Source organism: Syngnathus acus, chromosome 10 (genome assembly GCF_901709675.1).
Source record: "Syngnathus acus chromosome 10, fSynAcu1.2, whole genome shotgun sequence".
In the NCBI taxonomy this organism is placed as follows: Eukaryota; Metazoa; Chordata; class Actinopteri; order Syngnathiformes; family Syngnathidae; genus Syngnathus; species Syngnathus acus.
The window spans coordinates 16,682,208-16,703,385 of record NC_051095.1 but is presented as its reverse complement, the minus strand read 5'-3'; the positions used below and the strand labels follow the sequence as shown (position 1 = coordinate 16,703,385).

Sequence of the window (21,178 nt, the reverse complement as noted above, 5' to 3'; positions counted from 1 at the left end):
TGACATTATGAAGGGCAAAATTCCCTCCACCTCTCCAGTCCCTTCGGTGGCTAGGGGGCTCGCTCAAGGATTAATTAGACCAAGCAAAACTGGCCCTTGTTGTCATCTTTGCCACATGCACACACGCACACCAACTTGCAAGCATTGGTGTGTCTGTACACGCTCCCGTGTGTGTTTGCGTGTGAGTGCCAATCCTTCCACCATGCGGTCAAGTCACAATTACTAATCAGGCCTGGAAGCCTTTGCCTGGAGAGACTAAGAAGGAGGGAATGAGAGAAGGAGGTAGCAAACGAGTGAGTGCTTTTCTTTGTCCTCATCATTGAAGCAGAGATAAAGACGGCTAACGGGATGGATGGCTGGGGACGAGAGCACAGAAAGTCAGGGATTAGCAGAGGATGAGCATGTCCGCCCCGTTCGACAACGGGCTTTTAACTGTCCTCCATAGCTCCATAGCATGACACTGTCCACTTTTCTCTGTCCGCCTTTCATCTCGTTTGCTTTACATAAATCCATACTCCTGGCATCGAAAAAGTGGGCTAATTTTTGTGGCTCTCTCATTCACTGCTCTCTTTCCCTTGTGGTGATATTTTAAATTTGACAGCTGACAGGCTCGGAACACCTAATGCTTTTTGTTCAGGGCAAAATGATTCTCACGGGGTCGATGTCTTCCAGGTCATCTCACGGTTTAATTTCATTTTTTGCCCTCAGTTTGAAGGTTATCGGTTCTTTCACTGCACACATTTAAACTGGTGTGTAGGTGGAGAAGGGAAAGCTTCTGAGTTCTCATTGCCTCTCAGTATAGTCAGAAATGTAAATGGGAATCTTATTTGGCAACCACATTCTTATACAAACATATTCATGTCACTACACTCCGGTGCAAAGTCAAATATCAGTTATCAAAATAAACCAAGCTTCAGTTGCTATTCACTCTCCTCCCGCTAGAGGGAGCGCTCTGCTATGAAAGCCTCTGCATCAAGGACGTTGACTCTTCAATAATAGAAAAGCAAAGTGGCACACAGCCGACCAGGGTGCCACAACATCTCTACTGTGTCCCCGACTAAACACCCCCCCCCCTCCTCTCAGTGAGTCATTTTGTTAGTCAGTCACCCACTCGCATTTGAAGTCAGACAAGGTTAAACTTTGTGTGCCGGCTTTGTGTTTTTGTTTACTCTGCTTGTGGCCTGGCCGCTTGTAAATCACTCAAGGTCACTTCCTCATCATCTTTGTCCTTTAAACGAAGTTTTCTGTATCTGCTGCCCCCTCCCTACTTTATTTTCCTCCTGCTCTTTGATTTGATTTCCTTCCCCTCCTTGCACTCTAGTTCTCCATCCTTCTCCTCTGCTCTCTCTATCTTCCCGCCTTGTAATTAGCTGGTGTAATTGCTGTAGTAAATCTTTTTCTGCTTTCCCAATGAGACTGGCTGATATAGGACTGATTTAATAAGGACACCCTTGCAGCTCACCTCACTCTGTGCGTGTGTGTTATTTGGAATGGGGATTTATGGGCTTTTTGTGTGGTTTCAGCAAGTGTGGATTTTGAGTTCAAGGTGGTGTTGTATTGGTACGTCAAATGTAGTTGACCTTATCAGCGATTCAGCCCGCATATCACTTTGTGTGTGCGTGTGTGTATTTGTGTACACGAGTGTGTACGAGTGCGCGCGTGTGTGTGTTAACGTCGTGTGTCATCAGTAATTCTATAATATCGTGTGCGTCATAGCTGAGGACCTTCATGGCCAGAAGAGCAGAGTGAGGTCACAACGGCCCTGAGAGAACAACACACTCACACTATCCAATTCTGTGTCCTCTAATTCTCCATCCCAAACGCTTACGTGGATGCCCTTTCTTGTCTGCCTCCCTTATTTTTTACTTCACCGGCAGCCTTTTACCCTTCTCTTCTCACTCGCATACGTCTTGGATGATGGAAAAGATCGAGAGTGTGGGTAATAAACGTTGTGTCGTGAGGGAGAGGGTTGGCAGACATGCAGCATCTATTTGCAGTACAATACTGTGTCCAATTGAGGGCACTGTGGCTCCACCAAAAAACTGCAACTCACTCTCTGCGCCTCACTTTTTGTCTCCCGTATTGGCTTTTTTATTATCAAAGAAATGCACATTTAGTGCTTTGATGAGACATGTCTACAAAAACAGTCATTTTGCAGCACACCCCAGAGGTGAAAATTAAAAACATAATTTTGCAACCTACTTTTATCCAGTCAATTTAATTGCATTTATAGGTGTGGGGGTTTTTCTAGATAAAAACAAACGCAATTCTGATAAACGTTAAATTACACATGGTTATTGTTAAAGAAGTATTGTATTATATTGCATTGTGTTGTAGTATTAATTAGGAATGAAAACTATTTTACAGTATGAAATCTGGAAATGTTAACATTTCAACTGTATAACCATCAACCACCAGTGTAGTGACTACATGATTAATACATATTTTGTAAGAACTCAGGTAATTATGCATAGTATTTTTATTTCAAACGTGAATCGATATAAACATTTTAAAAATAATAATAATAATCTGAAGCGTTGATACTATGTTTTATGACCTTTGGCGAGGTCCAACAAGCTAAGTCTGATCATCAGTAGGTAAAAGCATTCATATTAAACCAAAGTCAAGTACAGTCATCCTTTGACCTTAACTAGAAATGAGTTTATGCCAATTTATTGCGTCAATTTTTATGATAACTCCCAAGTTGTTGTATTTGAAAATTCTGAACTGCAGTTGCGCTTTTCATGCGCCAGGGGAGCGCAAGGGAGCAACGTCTTAGCCCCTCCCATAAGCCGTCCCCCTGCATTGTGGCCCTCCCACATCCTGCCCCCACACCCCCTCCCCTCTGCCCCACCCTGCCATCTGGTCCTTTTCACACAATCACGCGCACGCACGCACACACACACACAGTCCAGTCTTTTCTTCCCGTTTCCTTTCAGGGAGAAAAACAGGATGAAGGGTCTCTTTCAGGCTCACAGTTACCGTGGAAACCCCCTTATTCTATTCTGTCAAACACACTTAGATTGTAACATGCACACACATCTATAGAGAGTGACAGCATGTTGGATATTTAAAGTTTAAAGGACCCAAGACTACAGCTGTTCCCCTGTCAGCCATACTTCTGGCCTTTTGTTTACTTTACACAAAGAATTTAGTGCCTTTTTTTCTAGGCGCAAAGTTGACTTAGCACACTCAAAAGCACAAGTTTCCCCTTTTTGTTCTCTTAAAAAAATAGTTGGCAAAACATTTGTTTGTCTTTTTATTTTCCTGAGCAGATTTTTCCAAAGAAGCTCTCATTGCACATGCACACGCACTCACACACACACACACACACACACACATTGAAACTTAAAACCTTTTCCTTCGTTCCAGTTACGACAATCTCCAGGCCTGGAACGCTTTCACGAATGGAGGGGGAAAAAAAAGTTATATAAGTCTTAAAGTTGTGGGGGGTTTTTTCCCCCCATTGTGCCTCCCGGGGGCTCATGGAAAACTTTGCTGTGCGGCATTCAGTAACGCACGTCATCTGAAAGCTTTTAGCTGGTTAAAAATAAACTACTGGCAGCAGTAATGAAATGATGAACAGACCTAGTAGAATGAGAGAAAAAAGGGAAGAGGCCATGAACATTCTTATACTGTTCATCCAACTTTGTCTTAGTATCAATATGCCCACTTTTTTCCCTTTGTTCACACAAAGCCTGGCTACCTTTTTCTCCTTTTAAGGATAGAGGAAGAGAATAGAAAGGGGGGTTAGGGGCACATACTGCTCTGCTGACTAACAGACTCCTCTTTGTGTATGCGCGCGTGCATGCTCACACACACACACACACACACACACACACACACACACACACACACACACACACACCACACAGACATATTGACAGAGACCTCTGCATGACTTGGCACCTCGTGATGTTGTACATCCCTCCTTTCCACATCCATGTCTGCTTTTTTAGTTCTAAGGAAGAAGTAGGAAGCAGAAATGAGGAATGTAGTGTCTTTTTATGGCGCACAAATGCATGACCATCCACACATTCACTGTCCACCCCACCCCCAAATGTCCTCGCCATCACTCAATGCCCAAGCAGCTGTTAGGCCAACTCAAGGAGGAACGAGAGGGGAGCGTTCCTGGAAAAAGTGTCTTCTGATCAAGTTCATTTACAATATCAATGTATTTCCCCCATTTTAACTGTACATTTTAGTCTATTCTGTGCTGGAGTAAGTCTGTTTCTCATCAGCCTGTTCCTCTCCTCCCCCACAGTGACTAAGTGCATCATGGTGCAGTGCTCCATAGCCGCCACTAGAGGTGCCATCGGCTTACAAATGGAAGATGGCTGGGCATGTGGAAACCACAGAGCAGCCATTTTACAAATTCTATCTCCAAACCCCATTTCATGAATCAGTCGTGGATGTCAGCACGTCTCCTCTCATTTGATTGGCTAGCAAGCAGTGGCACTGTAGTTGATGTCACGCACACACATAACGCGCATACAGGCACATGGTCCCCTCATCATCTTTAAACACATTGACCTAGTGACATGATGAAAAAGTCCCCTCTCAGATTAACGGGATGTTGAGCATTATAGGTCACCCAGATTAGATCCTCATATGGGGTGCAGCATGTGTGTGCGTCTTCAAAGTCGATTTATGTGCAAAGTGCCCTTAATAATGAAAAATATTAAACCTGAAACTATATATTTAAAATCGTATTTATCGTATACTATTTAAATTGTGTTTATTATTCCGTTTTTTTTCCCCCTCTGTGTCCTGTACTGTTTGTCTTTGTGTGATGGCCACTGTACGAGCAAAACAAACAAAACAAGTTCCTTCCTCCCATCTGTGCGGATACTTTATATATATCTTTGGCTTTGTGTCTGTGTTTGTCTGTCTTCCTGTTTTGTCATCCAGCTCTCAGTAGGTTTCTGTATATCACTGCATTAGTGACATTATGTTGTTGAATATACTAAATTATATTGTACAGTATGGAATTGGACATCAATTTATTGTTATATGGCGACACATACCTGATTGTCAAAGTTTGATGACAGGAAAATGTCAGTGGACCCTTACTGAGAAGTCTGTGTCCAACTCTGTGGCCAAAAGACGAGTTTAGAAGCTCATTAGGAGGCCCGGACTGGTGAACTGTGTGGCCTCTCTGGAAACAAAGCAGCATTTGACTAAACTCATAATGGGCTTGCTTGCATGGATGTGACAGTATGTCTGTATTTGTTGTCCATGGAGATTGTTGCTGTATGATTTTAAAAAGCTTGACTGGCAGGAAACAAATATATGGGATAAAGGTCTTTTCAAGGGAGGAACATGTATAGATAGTTTTCACTCAACGCATAAAACTTGAGTTATAATTGGACATTGTTTCATGTTGTATATATGTGATCGGACACCCAGAAAAAAAACCTTAGGTTTTAAGTTTGCATTTCTGAGATTTGATAGGGTCAAGCAGTTTGGTTTGTAAAATCCATTGACTTCGCCTAACTAAAGTTTTTGCATGCGATGTAGGAAAGTCCAATGTGCTTGTTCATCTTTCAGGCTTAATTTGTGTCCGCCCCACGCAAAATGACATATCCTTAGTCACAAATGTGACCTTGTCCAAGCGCGTTAACGCGGACGTGTTTGTCAAGTGTGAGCGTGTCATAAAACGTACTGTATCTGCAAGCCTATCGCAAAAGTTAACATGCCTCATAGCTAACAAATGTCCAAGCACATTTAGCAGGCCGCGGGGAGTTTTTAGCCCACATCATCTCACACCATGGTCTAACACATAAATGTCAGAGTTTTTTTGTGCAGTGAAGTGCTGATGGAAAATGAAAAATTTGGGTGGTGTTTGTATAAAATGAGTATTGAATGGCTCGGTGAGATGACTCAAAGTAAGTCTCCAAATCGAGTTGAGCAGTACATTTGTGATAGTTGTGGACAGTGCTGTGAAAAAATATTTGCCCCATTCCCTATTTCCAATATTTATTTGCATAGTATTTATCACACTTAAATGTTTCAAGTCGTCTAACTAATTTTAGCAGCTCTTAAAGACGACCAAGTAAATAAGAAACATTTGTAAATGATGGTTTTATTTATTAAGGTGGGGGAGGTCAAATCTATGAGGCCCTGTTTGAAAGAGTAATTAACCCCTGAACCTAATAAATGTTTTTGTCACCGTGTCAACAATAACTGATATTACGGCATGGAAAACTGGTTATTAGTGTTCAGAATTTTTTTAAATTAAATCATATCGGAGGGGTTTTGAGTATGAACTGCCTTTTTAGTTTCATACCACACTATCTGAATCTGATTTAAATCTGGACTTTGAGTTGGTCATTCCAAAACATGATTATTATTTCAACTGGAGGTAGACTTGCTTTTGTGTTTCAGATCGTTGTCCTCCTGCATAAACGGAGTCGTTTGAGCTTCAGGGCACAAACTGAAATGTTAGAACGTTAGCCTTCAGGGTTTTGTTGTAGACATTGTTGAAGCTGTCAAACATGACCACAATATTTAACTATTGTCAGGATCTTCACCTTTAACTACTATTATGTACTAAAATGTGGAGATGCCGAGCCCATTAATTCCATCTCACACTTATCTTTTTACAACCAAAACGTTTTTGACAGTTCTTCCCCCTTTATGGTAGAGGTTTGTGGGAAATTCTTTGCTGTTCTGGCATGACAGTGTCCAAATCAAACAAAGGTCCATAAGGTTTCTTTGAGTTTTGGTGTGGAAGAACGTAAGACTTTCAACCACACCAAACACCATAGAGCTGAACTAGTCACAGCAGAGATTAACATCACCTAGCTCAAGATTTGAAATGAATTGTGTTTCAAACAAAGTCCTTTAAATTAATTACTTGTCTTTGTCCTCATCCAGCCAAAAAGGAACTAGAGGGTGCAGATGAAAAGAAGCAGATGCAGAAGAAGAAAGTCAAGGAGCTGAAGGTTATTGATTCAAAGGCCTCACAAAACCTGTGTAAGTCCAAGTGTCCATACAGTTTCATCCTTGAACATATTCAAAGACATTATATTCCTGTACATACAAACGTAACTTTTCGTGCGTGTATCTGTAGCCATTTTTCTTGGATCATTCCGTCTTCCATATGAGGAAATCAAAAACTGCATCCTGGAAGTTAATGAGAAAGTCCTCACAGAGTCCATGGTTCAGGTACATTTTCCATTCTTATAACCAAAGCAACCATTTGAAATGAAAAAAAAAAAAAAAAAGAAACAATTGACACGCTTGTAGCCGTTCCTTTTTTAGCATGCAATATGCAGTGACAGGACACTTGCACATTTGAATAAGAACTAATGCAGGAGGAGTTGTATTAACACTTCTGCTATTTCCAAATTAACAGTAATCAATTCAACAATACTTATTATTGGTATTGTGCCGCTCTCCATTATACTGGGCGTTTGCCAAAATATTAAAACAACAAAAACAACAAAAGGTATCAGTTGTGTGGGGTTGTTTGTCTTGCTGTGTAGAACCTGATCAAACAGATGCCTGCACCAGAGCAGCTAAGTGTCCTAGGAGAGATGAAAGATGAATATGACGACTTGGCTGAGGCTGAACAATTTGGAGTGGTGGTAAGGAGGCCTGCAGTAATAAACAGAAAAGTGCTTTTTGTTGGGTACTTGTAAACGACAAGGCATATGCATGTGATGCCATATTAGACATAGAATATTATGATATGCTGATAATCAAGTAATACCCTTGTTGATATATTCGTCACAGTAATGTTTCAGCTTACAAAACAGATATTGTTTTGTTTAACTGTGGAAGATGTGTCTAATGGGCCCCCCCTGCTCCAAGTCATGCAAGCCCCCACACATCCATCACCCATGTCTTTTTCCAGATGTCTAGTGTGAAGCGGTTGGGACCACGGCTTCAGGCCATCCTGTTCAAGCTACAGTTTGAGGAGCAGTTGAACAACATTAAACCGGATGTGGTGTCTGTGACGGCAGCCTGTGAGGAGCTCAGGAAAAGTGCCTCCTTCGCCGAGCTGCTGCAGATCATCCTTTTTCTTGGCAATTATATGAATGCAGGCTCCCGCAATGGCAAGGCCTTTGGCTTTTCCATATCATACCTATGCAAGGTAAAAAAAATTAAAAAAAAGAAAGAAAAACAAGTGACTATAATGTACTAAAGTTCAGTTCAACACTCGATTGCTTTTCAATGTGTCCGCTTCTCAAATGTCTTTTTAGAAACCTACTACTGAAAAGATGTGATAATATAAAATGCTGCTTTTTTAAAAAAACATTTTTTTAATTCATTCATTTATTTTTTACTCAACTCTTAGTGGGCATCTTTAGCTGGGTGTTATGTCTCTTAAAGTGCTTTACATTCACAGTTCATATTAGTCTTGAAGGCTTTATAGATAAGAGGGATCCAGTTTAGAGGGAAGAAAATGCAGCCTAATTCAGTTTAAGAATTCTTTCGAGGTGAAAGCATGCCTATTGCGGTTTCACAAATGGAATCGGCTCATTCATTATACACTGCATACAAGTTCATTTAAAAATTATTTTCTATTTTACAAATGCGGTAGCACCAGTGACTGGTTAGGATCAATTTATCATTATCAGCTTTATGAATGGACTCTTAACTATATTTTCATCCAATCAGCTACGTGACACAAAAACGGCTGACCTGAAGCAGACACTGCTCCACTTTCTTGCTGATGTGTGCATGGAGCAGTACCCGCAAGTCATGAGCTTTCCTGATGAGCTCATTCATGTTGAGAAGGCCAGCAGAGGTACACTGGACATCAAAGTGATCTGTGTTGTTCTCCTTTTCCATTCATCACTTGAAACAAACACAACAAAATAATGAGCCATATGCATTAAAAAAAATTGTCATTTTTTTTTCTCATCATAGTGTCTGCAGAGACTCTTCAGAAAAATGTAGAAATGATGGGTCGTCAGATCAAGAACCTGGAGAAAGACATCGAAACCTTCCCTCCTGCACAAAATGACAAGGACCTATTTGTGGAGAAGATGTCGATATCCTTGTTATCTATTAGACTGTAATCATTCAGCAGTTTAATTAGCCCTGAAATTGTCATAAAAAGGTATGGGGATGGTTATTATGTTTTCCTTAATTCAGTGTGTTCACAATTTTATAAACGGTGCACGTGAACAGTATGAGAAGCTGGATCTGATGCTTAAAAATATGGAGAAGCAGTACAACGACCTGGGAGAATATTTTGTTTTCGACCCGAGAAAGATATCTGTGGAGGAGTTCTATGGGGATCTCAACAACTTTAAGAACATGTTCCAGGTGTGTTTTTATCCATACAAAGTGCCAATTGTGTTAACTGAACAAAGGAAGTGAGTTAACTTTTCTGTTTACATAAATTTGAAAGTCTTTTGATTCTGCATCAACTGTGTTTGAGGCTTGTGATTAACCTACCTGTACATCCTAGACTTGAAGTGTTGTTCCCCAAACCAATCTAATGTGTTTTAAAAATATTTTATTTCAAACAATCAGAGATATTCTATGTCGATATTTTTATATATATATATTGCAACATATAGGCTAATGTTGTTCACTGTCCTTCATCAGCAAGCAGTGAAGGATAATCAGAGGAGGAAGGAAGCAGAAGAAAAAATCAAAAGGGCCAAGCTTGCAAGGGAAAAGGCTGAGAGGGAAAAACAAGAGAAACTCAAGAAGAAACAGCTCCTGGACATCAACACAGGTGACTTTAGAAAGAATAACACACTGTCTTATCTTGTTATTTCGTCGATCCTCCAGTTGGGGGCAGTCAGAGTCCACACTTCACTTCAGGATTCTTGTGTGTGTCCATGTTTGTGTGAGAGTTTGACAGATCACAATTTAAAGACCACAGATAATCTAATGTGAATGACTTACTTTAAAAAGTATTAATAAAGCTTTTCAGAAAGCAAGTTCAAAGAGGGTACATTATAAGGAAATTACTTGACCTATTTCTAACTATTGCAAACAAGAAAGCTGCATTCACAATATGTTTTTATGACAAAAAAAAATCTAGTGTGCTAAAAATATGTACAGCCATAGTCATCCCTTTATCCACAGAAAGAATCCCCCTTGGCACATTCATACAGATACTCTTTCTCCCACTCTAATTGTGACCTAGTTTCAGTTCATTCTTTCTCCGTGGCTCCATTTGGGCATCTCCAAGGAGTCCATAATTCCTTATACACTAATGCCCGTGTCCATCTTTTTTATATAAATGCTGTGAATATCTGTGTGCACGTATTTGTTTTATAGACATTGTTCATAAACGGTGTCATCAAAAGTTCTATCGAGCTTCCCCTCACTTTAATATTAATATACATATATTAAAATAATATATTCAAATGTATTATATTAAAATATATGAATATATTAAGATTATGTATTTTTTCTATATATAAAATAGCATTTTGGTCATACATCTGCATAGGAAGTGTGTGATTTTGTGTGGTCCCCAGTAGCACTGATGGAAAATTGTGACCCCAACATTTAAAATGCCCTTCCCTGACCTATAGGATCCGCATGTGGTGTCATCTGTGCAATAGACATATGAGGCTAAGGTTTTATTGTTTAAAACAAGTGTATTAGTTTGCGTTGTGCCTCGATCTAGCATGTGAGTGGCAAATAATAGAGCTTGAAAAGTGTGTGTGCGTGCGTGCGTGTGAGTATGAAGGTTGGAGCTCATTTAAATACAGGTGGCATATTTGAATTCCTTGGGTCACCTAACCACCTCCCGCCCCTTGAATTTAACCACACACAAATATACACACCTGCTCTTTGTGCTGTATTTGTTTATAACCCTCATACTGGATGGCTACGACACAATGGTTGCTTTCAGCAATGACACATTCGCATGTTCCCTTTGTCCTTGTTTCCTTCTATTTTTTTTTATCCCTCTTGTCAACTATTGTAGTCTTATCTCATGAAATCACTGAATGTTCTTCTTTCACATTCACTCCCTATCTCTGTCTGCATAGCACCCCTGTTGTTGATTAAACCCTGGAAGGTCAGGTTGTGACTTTGGATTTGTTTAACAGTCAAATAGTAGTGAAGGCTGTGGATGATGGTTACCCCCCCCCCCCCCCCCACACACACACACACACCACATTTGTGCATGTGTATGTGTGTAGTATATCAGTCCTCTAAATTATATGTACTTAAAGCTGATGAAAATAACTTCAGATCATATGTGCACGTATCAGTACCAGGGAGAGTCCACAATATCGTCAGTGCGCTGACGTGGAACTTTCCACATGTGGGAAAAACAGTGGTCTCATCCCAACAATGCAAATGGGTTGTATCGTATTCCTGCAACTAGGTGTCAGTAGAATCTGCAAAAGCTACTGCATGGCTTTGAAAGGAAGGGGTGTGTGCATCTGTGACCTACACGCCTACTCAAATACTGGTGGGAACCACCGCTGGGGGTGCTCATGCTCCACGCAAGAGCTTGAGTGACCAGGATGGGGGAGGGTATGGAGAAGCGGAGATTGGAGCAGCTGCTCTGTTGAGGCTTACACACACACAGATTTGTCTCTTGATGTAGAGGTTAGAGGGAGAGGTTGAGGCGAGAACAAGATGAAGGCACGGGTGTAAGAGGGACTTTGATGACGAAAATCCCAATCACTCCACAATTTAATGTACTGTACTATTCAGCTTGTCTCTGATTTTCACCAACTTCTGAATGATCAACAACCAGGAGTCTATTGCTCCATGCAGGATGTTGCCCTCACATTTTATGTGCTAGATTGTATTTTTGTCAATAGATTGGCTTCAGACAGTCATCTTTTACAGCTCTGGTGGACTAATGCTATTACTCAGATTAATCTGTATTATGTTCTTAGCGGCCTCAGGCAGGATCTTAAGAACAAGACTTTTTTAGTGCATGTGTGGACATGTAAAAAGCTTAAACTGTGGCCATGACTTTTTATAATCCGTCTTTTTCATGTTGACTCTTACATCTGCAACTCTATTAACTGGATGGAACAGTGAATTAAAAGAGTGCATGTTTATTATCATGTACTGGAATAATTGGACCGATTGTTGACCCTTGACAAAGCAAAGAAAAGCCTCCATTCAGTGAAAGAAAGATGTCTTTATCTAAGAGTTTTGCTCAAGGCCAGACAGCGCCTAAACAACTGTGTTTACGATGCCATGCAATGCTTTTGCACTGGTGGTTTAAGGGAACCATGTGATTAGTCTAAGCAGACTTGTGTCGAATCTGCTTCCCTCCAAGGTGGAAAAACATGGCCTACATCACCATGAAGCATCAGTGTAGTTACTGGCCATCAGCACTGGGTGGTGTATGTGAGCCGTTGAAAGGAAATGTGTGAGGCGTCCTCTGACGTGTCAAGGGAAGCCGCAAGCCATCTGCAGCATGGCTCATGGCGAGATTTGTGTGTGCATGTCTGTGTGTGCACGCATGCAACTGTGGGGGTTGGCGGGTGGCGACATAAACCTTTAACCCTACTGCCTTCTTTTCCGGACCCTTCTCGTCCTATTCAGAAATAATTTAAACCATCTGCCCTCCCTGCAGAGCTGTGCCACTAAATCCTCACACTGACACACATTTTTACACAGTTGAGGATCCGTTAAAAACACACACTCACATACAGCCTGCTTGAGATTTATTAAAAGATACAAATAAATCTAAATTGCATCTATGATTACTTTTCAGCCAATATCGTAACAAATGTAGGCAACCCTTATTCCTTTCCCAGTGTTTAGATCTTTGTCAGTATTAAATTTTTTTTTATTGAACTTTCTTCTACCAGCAAAATATATTATGAAGCTGCAGTTAGAGCACAGCACATCATCGAGGTCAATGGCTATCTGGGTTAATGTGGCGCATCACACAACATGGCCGCCTGGTTGGAAAACAAACGTCCCCCTGCCCACGTGGTTCCCAGATTACTGAAAGGCAGACAGCAAAGCAAAACTCCTCAAAATTTGAATGTATTTGTTGTTTGCAAATGGGATGAATGTGGGGAAAAAAAGTGCATTTCCTCATTAGTAATTTTTTCTTGATGCATAGCTCATGTTGGGTTTTGATGTGCTTTTCAGAGGGTGATGAAACCGGCATAATGGATGGCCTCTTGGAGGCACTGCAGTCTGGCGCTGCTTTCAGGAGAAAGAGAGGACCCCGGCCAGCAGGTACACTTCTGTGCACATGCATTTTTTGGTTATTTTGTTTCATGGTTGTCTTGTTTATGTCTATTGCTGTTCTTATAATTTGTTATCTGGGGATCTTATTTGGGTTTTTAAACATTATTATAAGCACATTCAGGTTTTTGTGGATGTTATAGAACAATTAATATAGAATTAATATAGAAACAATTAATAATTAACAATTAATATGGAAACATTTTATGACTTTTAGGGTCATACCAATTATTCGCAAAATTCTCTTCACATTTGGGCTCGATCCAATACCTCACCAATAGTGGTGGTCCACTGTTGTACTTCATTCTGAAGTTTTCTTCTAGCTCTAGTTCAGTCTCTAAACCCAAAGTTAGCAAGCTTTGAAATATGAGTCATTAAGTGCCCATTGTTGAAAATAGCCCAAGTACTTGTGTGTGCGTGCGCGAGCATTCACACACACAAGGGTATGAGTCTGTGCAACTCTATCCCACCGTCAATAAAAGCCAGATGTGAAGCGGTGCCTCAGAGTTGGAGGGTAGACTGCATTCTTTCAGCCTTCTTGTTTTGTGTGCTTAACAAAATGAAGAGCAAAATCAAAACGAAATGTACGTTAACATCACAACAGTTGCTGTTGCAAGAGTTTCTTTGTTGTCTACAATTGGATAAGTTATTTTACTGAAAAGATAGCAGAAATGAAAAACAGAGGGAGTAGATTGGCTAGCCAGTCCCCCATAATGTTGTTTTGCTGCCTCACATCTCACAAAAAAAAGCAGAACATGTGTAATAGACACAGAGCATGCATAGCTGTGGTGGGAAGAAGAAAAAATTGTCAACGGAGATCACATTTCGTCTTAGACCGTCCCTAATTTCTCACTTTGACCGTGAAGTTTAACCACTGGTCAGTAATTTCCATGCCTTTATGGGGGCGGTGTTATGTGTGGGCTTTGTCCAGTGAACGTAGCTACTATTTTACAACAACTTGCAACTACTTCTCATCTTGTTGACTGTGTGGGAGTTGCTGTTTACCATAAAGAGCAGGTTTTTCCTTTTTGGCTATGGCAGAGTGCGAGTCAGAGCACTTCATTTAGCAAAAGTGACTCAGGAGGTTCATTTGGTCTTTGGCTCAACTGATATGTACGGGACACCACCGGAACCACAGGCTTCCTCCCTCAGTAAACTTAAAAAGCTCCACTGTATGCTTATGATCATGGAAATATGAGTATAAATATATTGTTTTATTGTGCACCTACAAAATACTTTGGTCTCCTGTGCAACCCTAACCCTCTGCAACAAACATCCCAGTGTGAGATTAAAAGACCTAAGTGAGGGCCTATTGAGTGTGTAGCACGCTCATTTTGTCCCAGCACTGTGACTGAATGTGAAGCCATGAGGCTGTGCAAGCTATATAGTCTTCACCTTTGACCTGTACCTCACCTCACTGTGGGTATTTGTGCTGCTTGTATGGAAAAAGTGGGCAGCCTAGGGTGCTCCCAGCTGTCTAACCCCCTCCCCTCCCTCTGCCCACTGCTCAAACACAAGCAGACAAAACACACCCAGCAGATGTCTGCATGCCAACACAAAGAGACACATGTGTGTTGGAATACCAATAGGCCCTCTTTGTCATATTGCACAGAGCAGATACCGTTGTATGTTTTTTTCCAACTCTTCGGGTTGTTACTTCATAGTCTGTTAATGTCATGTCGACCTGCAACTTAATTTAATGCAATGTATTAGCTATGTAGAGGAATGCCTCTAATCACTCCTCACCAAGCCCTCTGCTCGGTCATGACCCGCATCCAATCAGTGCGGCGACCAGTTGACAAAGCACCAATCGACACAAAGCAGCACAGCCGATGCGGATGGCAACAATGGAGGCACACGCTGCCTCTGCACACCGTCTGGCCCTATAGAAAAGCCATTCTCTTTCATAGACGTTCACACAAGGGAAACAATCGAGTTCATTGGGGAGCGCCTTCATTGATCACCCCATTGTTAAAGCAGGCGTGACATCAGACACACTTTTAACACCCACCAACACAATCAGTGCATATACAGTGTTTATACAGTTGGCACACCCCTGTTCAGGTTTTTTTTTTTTTTATATCAAGGGGAAGTCACGTAAAATAATATCTTGGCATGGTCAATTATTTACATTTCTAACATTTTCTGTCTTTTCTCCCATTATCGCAATTTTCCTTCTTTGTAAAACAAACGTAAGGGCGTCGTGGCACATCAATGACAGTTTTGCATGTTTGTATGAGACAAAATATGCAATGAAAATCTGTTTATTTCTAACCTTGAACTCAATCGAAAAACTGAAATGCTGTGATTGCATGCCAACACTGACAGGAACATATGTGGAACAGTTCATAATTCCATCCACCACCCAGGAAAATAGCACCCCAAATTTATTTGCAACATTTTAGTAGGCTGCCACCACATATTAGTTGTGGCACGTCCGCCTCACAGTTAGGAGGGTGCGGGTTCGATTCCACCTCCGGCCCTCCCTGTGTGGAGTTTGCATGTTCTCCCCGGGCCCGCGTGGGTTTTCTCCGGGCACTCCGGTTTCCTCCCACATCCCAAAAACATGCTTGGTAGGCCGATTGAAGACTCCAAATTGTCCCTAGGTGTGAGTGCGAGTGCAAATGGTTGTTTGTCTCTGTGTGCCCTGCGATTGGCTGGCAACCGGTTCAGGGTGTCCCCCGCCTACTGCCCGATGACGGCTGGGATAGGCTCCAGCACTCCCGCGACCCCCGTGGGGACTAAGCTGTTCAGAAAATGGATGGATGGATAGTTGTTTATTTTTAATCACCCCCTCTAAATAATATACAAATATTTGAGTTGTGGAAGTTGTCGGCCCCATTAATGGTGGAAAAACCTTTGAAACAATTGATCTTGGTCTACTTTGTTTGAGACATGACATAAGCCTAGCGTTTGAACAGGGGTGTGTAGACTTTTTAGCCAAGCACATGCATGCACTAGCACCGACCATCTTTGCTGATGTCACTGCTGAAGCTACGTGTTACACAGTGGGGCCAGAAGAGGGTGCTCCAGGTCCCCGCTAAACTAGACATGTGTATGGACAATCCATACTGTGCTCAAATCTGACTCTGGCTTTACCATAGTTTCTGCTCTAGTACAGATGGATGCTTGTTTCCTTTTTTCAGATTTGGTCGTCTGAATATTGCAGTGGCTTACTTCACACCTCATCATCACTTTATAGCTATATCTTCTAATCTTTTTCCCCCTCGCCATGCGTCTTCCGGACTATAATGTGTTGCAGATGGTCTTTTCCCATTAGTCCCCTCCAAGCTACCCTTCAGTGTTCAAACGAACCCGTATAGTGGCCACACCCACATGTAGACTAATCTTTTGATCCGAGTCTCGACGTCCCAGTTCGCGCTTGCTGCGCAACCGGGCGTCATGCCAAGTCAAAGCACCAGCTACTTTGGTGAGTAAGACATGCTGAGGACATCCTCTCTTTGTAGCGCCACGTGTTCAAAGATTAGGGAAATAATGTAGTACTTGTACCACTTGATTCTAAATGGTGTTTCATCAGTTGAGTCAATTCATATTGTATCCTCTACCATGTGTCCAACAGTGATTAAGCATCACTCAAAAATGGTGTTCTGAACGAGTGGCCTGTTTTGCACAAAAAATACTAACATGTTCATATATAATGTACTACAAAAACCAAATGGCTGTCTGGCAAAAGGAATTATATCGTAATAAAGCTTCAACTTGAGCTGTTAGTGACTTAAGTAAGTCAACTCTGAAGATGGCTCTCATTCTGAAACTTTCTGCTTTTAGGTGCTTCAGAATGAAATTGCGCTTCCGACTTTAAATGCCACCTATCGCTCAGGTGCTCCTGCTCAAGTTACTTGCTGTTATAAAAGACATTTTGCAAATCTACTCGCATTCTTTCACTTGTCACTCTGCAAGCAGTTTGTCAATGTTCTTCCCTTTTCCATACAGCCCTCTCTCCCCGAGTTGTATCCGCATACTCGATGGTGTCCTGTTCTCATCATCTTTCTTGTGAGAGATGAAGAGGGGAGCAGAGTTTTGCTCTCCCCCTGGGTTTTCTGTCACTGACATGAAACACCACCCACACTGACCCATACGATCTCTATTTTTGGGTCATGCATATATATTTATGGTCTGGAGGAGAGAATGCTTTTTTAAAATGTGCTGCTGTGCAGATCATTAGTAAAGTGATCTGTAGGGAGAAAAAGAGTGTATGAGGAAATAGACGTAGCTCAGTAATGACATTGTAGATTTCTACATATTTTGAAACATCTCACAATGCTTCTCTCCTCTTTCCTTCCCAGACTCCATAGTGTCTTTATCGCAGCTTATTCTGGAGACATGATCGGTAACTGGGTTTTGTTATTTAACCACCATAGAGTAAAAACGACAAGTTTGGTTTTGGGGTGACGTCTGTGTTACCGTGTTTCATTTTGCATGTGTGGTTTGCATCGTCACAACACTGACAAGAGTTCCTGTGATAAACTGTGTGACATAAACAAATTTAAACACTCCAATGCAATCTCCCCCTGACCTATTTAATTCAAAATGGCTGCTGCTGTTGCGCCGCTGCCCGAAGAGTGTGTGGGAGAGCAGGTGGGAGAAGAGACGACAGCTTTTCTTCCTCAAGCTCGCTTCCAAACACCTCCCTACCCTCTGTCAGCTCTACAACGACTTAATTCTGTCATCCATGATGGAGCCGCACCACTTCTCACTCCTTTTACTCTCCATTTATATTTGGCATTAGTAATCCGCTCATAAGAGTGTGCCACTAAGCTGTCCGGTATGTGTGTCATGGTAATAATGCATGTGCCAGTATGTTGTCCACAATACAAAAACTCTATCAAAGCAGTTTTACAAGACTAGACAAGATATTAGATAGTGTTCTTTCTATTTCCAATTGGGAATAGGGATAAAAAAAAAATAAAAAATAAATTCCAAGTTTTAAAAACTTTACAATTACAGATTATCATAATTCAATTTTAGACTCGGTTAAAAAAGTCAAAATTTAAAAAAATGAGCCTTGAAGTTGACTTTTAATTTTACTATTTTATCGGTTGTATGATGAGTATAATAAAGCTATGTTAGCTTATTAGCCACTACAGTCTGTCAACGGATACTGAATCACACAGTTCCTTGCAAACATCTGTTGAGAAGAATGAAAAGAATGTTCAAGTGATTTGCCCCAAATTCGCATCAAGTGAAAATGCATGATTAGAAACACGCAACAAGCAGATTACACTTCTGCACAATATAGTAATGAACACAATAAATTAAGTGCACTCTGATTATGTCAGTCAAAACTGAAGTAAATGTTAATGTTGTAGCAACACCCTAGCATGTTTGCATGCACGTGTTTGTGTGTGTGTGTAACGCAAATGTTAAAATGTTGAGCAGTGAAACTGCTTGAACAGTGTGCAGTGATGAAAATCGTTTGTTTCATAATGATAGAAGACAAGGTGAATGTCGTTAAACGACACTTTTGTCATGCCTGCATTGACTTGTTATGACTTCAACAATAGTTCTCACGGCCTGCATGTTTTCTGATGTCGCTCGCTCACGTCGTGTTTGCTGCTCTTTTTCAGGCAACCACAGAAGAGCCGGTCATGCGGTGACCAACATCCTGGCCAAAGAACTGTTGCAGGAAGACGATCTTTCATCAAGCATGTCACCCATCAAGATGGTGAAGTTTGATGAGAAGGATGAGCACAAGATAGAAGCGGGGGATTCATTAGAGGAGCTACTGGAAGCTGCGCCTCCTCGCTCCAGTTAGACTATTTGGGCGCATTTTTTTGCTTTGTTTTCTTTTATGTGTAATTGTCACATGCATCTAAGCAAGTTTGCTTCTCATTGCTGGAGCCTATATTGATCTAAAATCGAAGTTAACCATCATCACACACTTGCTGTAATCTTCTGGGATGAAAAATGTCCCTCATTCTGCCAATGGAATTTTGCCACTTTTGTAAAGTTTTTGATAACATACACTGTTCCGCACTTGTCTATACGTTTTGTCTGTTTCTTCACCGTAGTTCTTAATCACTTAATTCACAGCTCGATCGTTAAAAGATCGTCTCAGAGGAGGGATTCACTTTTATTTCCCAAATTTTCTCAAACAACGTCAGGCACATAAGAGCTGCTTCAAATGATTAGTTTTGAATGCGCCATGAATTGTCTATAATAGTTTTTGTAATCTTGACATAATTTTGCTGTATATTGTTTGATGTATTCTACAATGCTGTTTGTAAATGCCGATGATTCCACCGTGTTGCTGGAAAAAGTGCCAATGAGTTGGAGTCCATTGTCATTTCACTCAGTCACAGCTTGCCCAGTAGCAGCTCTCACAGTGGGTGAATGATTTTCTTTTTTTTTTTTTTTTCTTTTTTTTTTTTTTTTTCTTTTTCTTCATAACATCTATAAGGGATGATGCACCTAAAGGAAACCGGCACAGTCGAATGATATAAACATTCCTTACAATTTGCCCGCTGTGTTATTATAGAAAGTTCTTGCACAGAGTAAGCAAATTCCAAATGTCTTTGCCTGGGCCACATTAGTTTGGAAACACCCTTTCAAAACGCAGTTTACATGCCCGTGTGCTTTTATGAGTGAGTAGTCTATTTTGAGTTCCCACTTATGTGTGTCTGTGCATGTTTTCTGTAATTGTGGCGCCCACCACTGTCATAAATTCTAGGTCGCCAATGATAGAATGATGAATGAATAGACACCACACCCACCACTCGGCTACTCACATTGAGACAGCGGCAAATATGCAATATCTGTTATATTCCTATGCAAACAACTACTGTAATGTACTTTTGCCATCTTCTGATGACTTCCAACTGGACGGACTGATATCAACTTGCTGATTCAAGCTCTCACTCCACAAGTCAAAGCTTGTTTACAATAGTGACAAGGAGGAGTGGAGATGTCAAAGGTGGGATTGGTGTTCAGGTAGGTAATCCTTGTTGTGGTCACCTGCTGGGGTTCCTCTTATTTGCACACTTGTAATGATAATGACACCCCGGGTCTCACCGAAGAACCCAAACCTGCTGTAACTGGTGTTCAGATGGGGTGTTACTCTACGTCTGTGTGTGTGCAAGATACTGGAATGTGGCTCGTTTCATCATTAAAGACAGGGCCATACACAATAAAAAGGAAAGCATCACTGGAATGTATGTTTTGTTCGAATTTGAGTCCCCCTTACCTATTTTAAACAGATGTTTTGTTTAATTTTACAGTTGATTATTTTTTTATCTTGTGAATTACATGTGCTTTGCTCTTTTTTTTCCCCCAGAGATTGCTTTATGTATTTAGAATGTTGCACATTTCTGTTTGCTACACGAAACAATTAAAATGTCTTCAAGTAATTCATGTTTTTTTGTTGTTGTTTTTAGTCCTACTTTGATTTAGGGAACATACATCAACAAAAAACTTAAGGATGCTGATTTAACTTGTTGTCAATTCCAACTACCGCATTTTCCGGACTATAAATTGCAGGGGGTTTTTCATAGTTAGGCCGGGGGTATGACTTGTACTCAGGAGCGACACGCGTTTGTGTTCATGTGATATATATGTTACGTCAGGCACGTTCTTAGTTCCTTGTTTATGTAACGTTAGCATACCGTACCGTTCAGCCTGTTGTTGCCTATTCTATTTTTATTTTAAATTGCCTTTCAAGACGACATGTCTGTTCTTGATGTTGGATTTTTTCTTCTTTATTTTATGGCTGGTGCGACTTATAGACCAGAAGATACGGTAAATTCCACTTCATCTGGAGTTTTATTAGTGAGGCGATCTCATGTATTGCTCAGTCTCCTCTAGTCTCCCACATTTTGGGAGTGAAAATGGCAGAAAGTTACTGCACTCTGCAAAGCCATCATTTTATTGCCAGAAGACAGCGGAGGAATGTATAAACAGTGGAAAGTACTTTCACAGATGCATTCCAGGCTCACTGCCGCTCCAAAGATTCCAAATGTTTTTTTCTCCAGCATGAACTCTCTTTCATGTAATGTTATATGTGTAT

General features: G+C 41.0%; 1 protein-coding gene across 1 annotated transcript in view; it reads left to right on the top strand.

Moving 5' to 3' along the window:
* LOC119128582 (protein diaphanous homolog 1-like) overlaps window positions 1–20,522 on the top strand; it is a 70,459-nt gene extending 49,937 nt beyond the window's left edge. The window contains 10 exon segments of the mRNA XM_037261098.1: window positions 6,880–6,978; window positions 7,076–7,170; window positions 7,491–7,592; window positions 7,862–8,101; window positions 8,629–8,758; window positions 8,881–9,005; window positions 9,118–9,282; window positions 9,568–9,700; window positions 13,057–13,146; window positions 18,744–20,522. Coding sequence (XP_037116993.1) covers window positions 6,880–6,978; window positions 7,076–7,170; window positions 7,491–7,592; window positions 7,862–8,101; window positions 8,629–8,758; window positions 8,881–9,005; window positions 9,118–9,282; window positions 9,568–9,700; window positions 13,057–13,146; window positions 18,744–18,931 — 1,367 coding nt within the window. The 3' untranslated portion in view covers window positions 18,932–20,522.
* The last annotated feature ends 656 nt before the right edge of the window (window positions 20,523–21,178 follow it).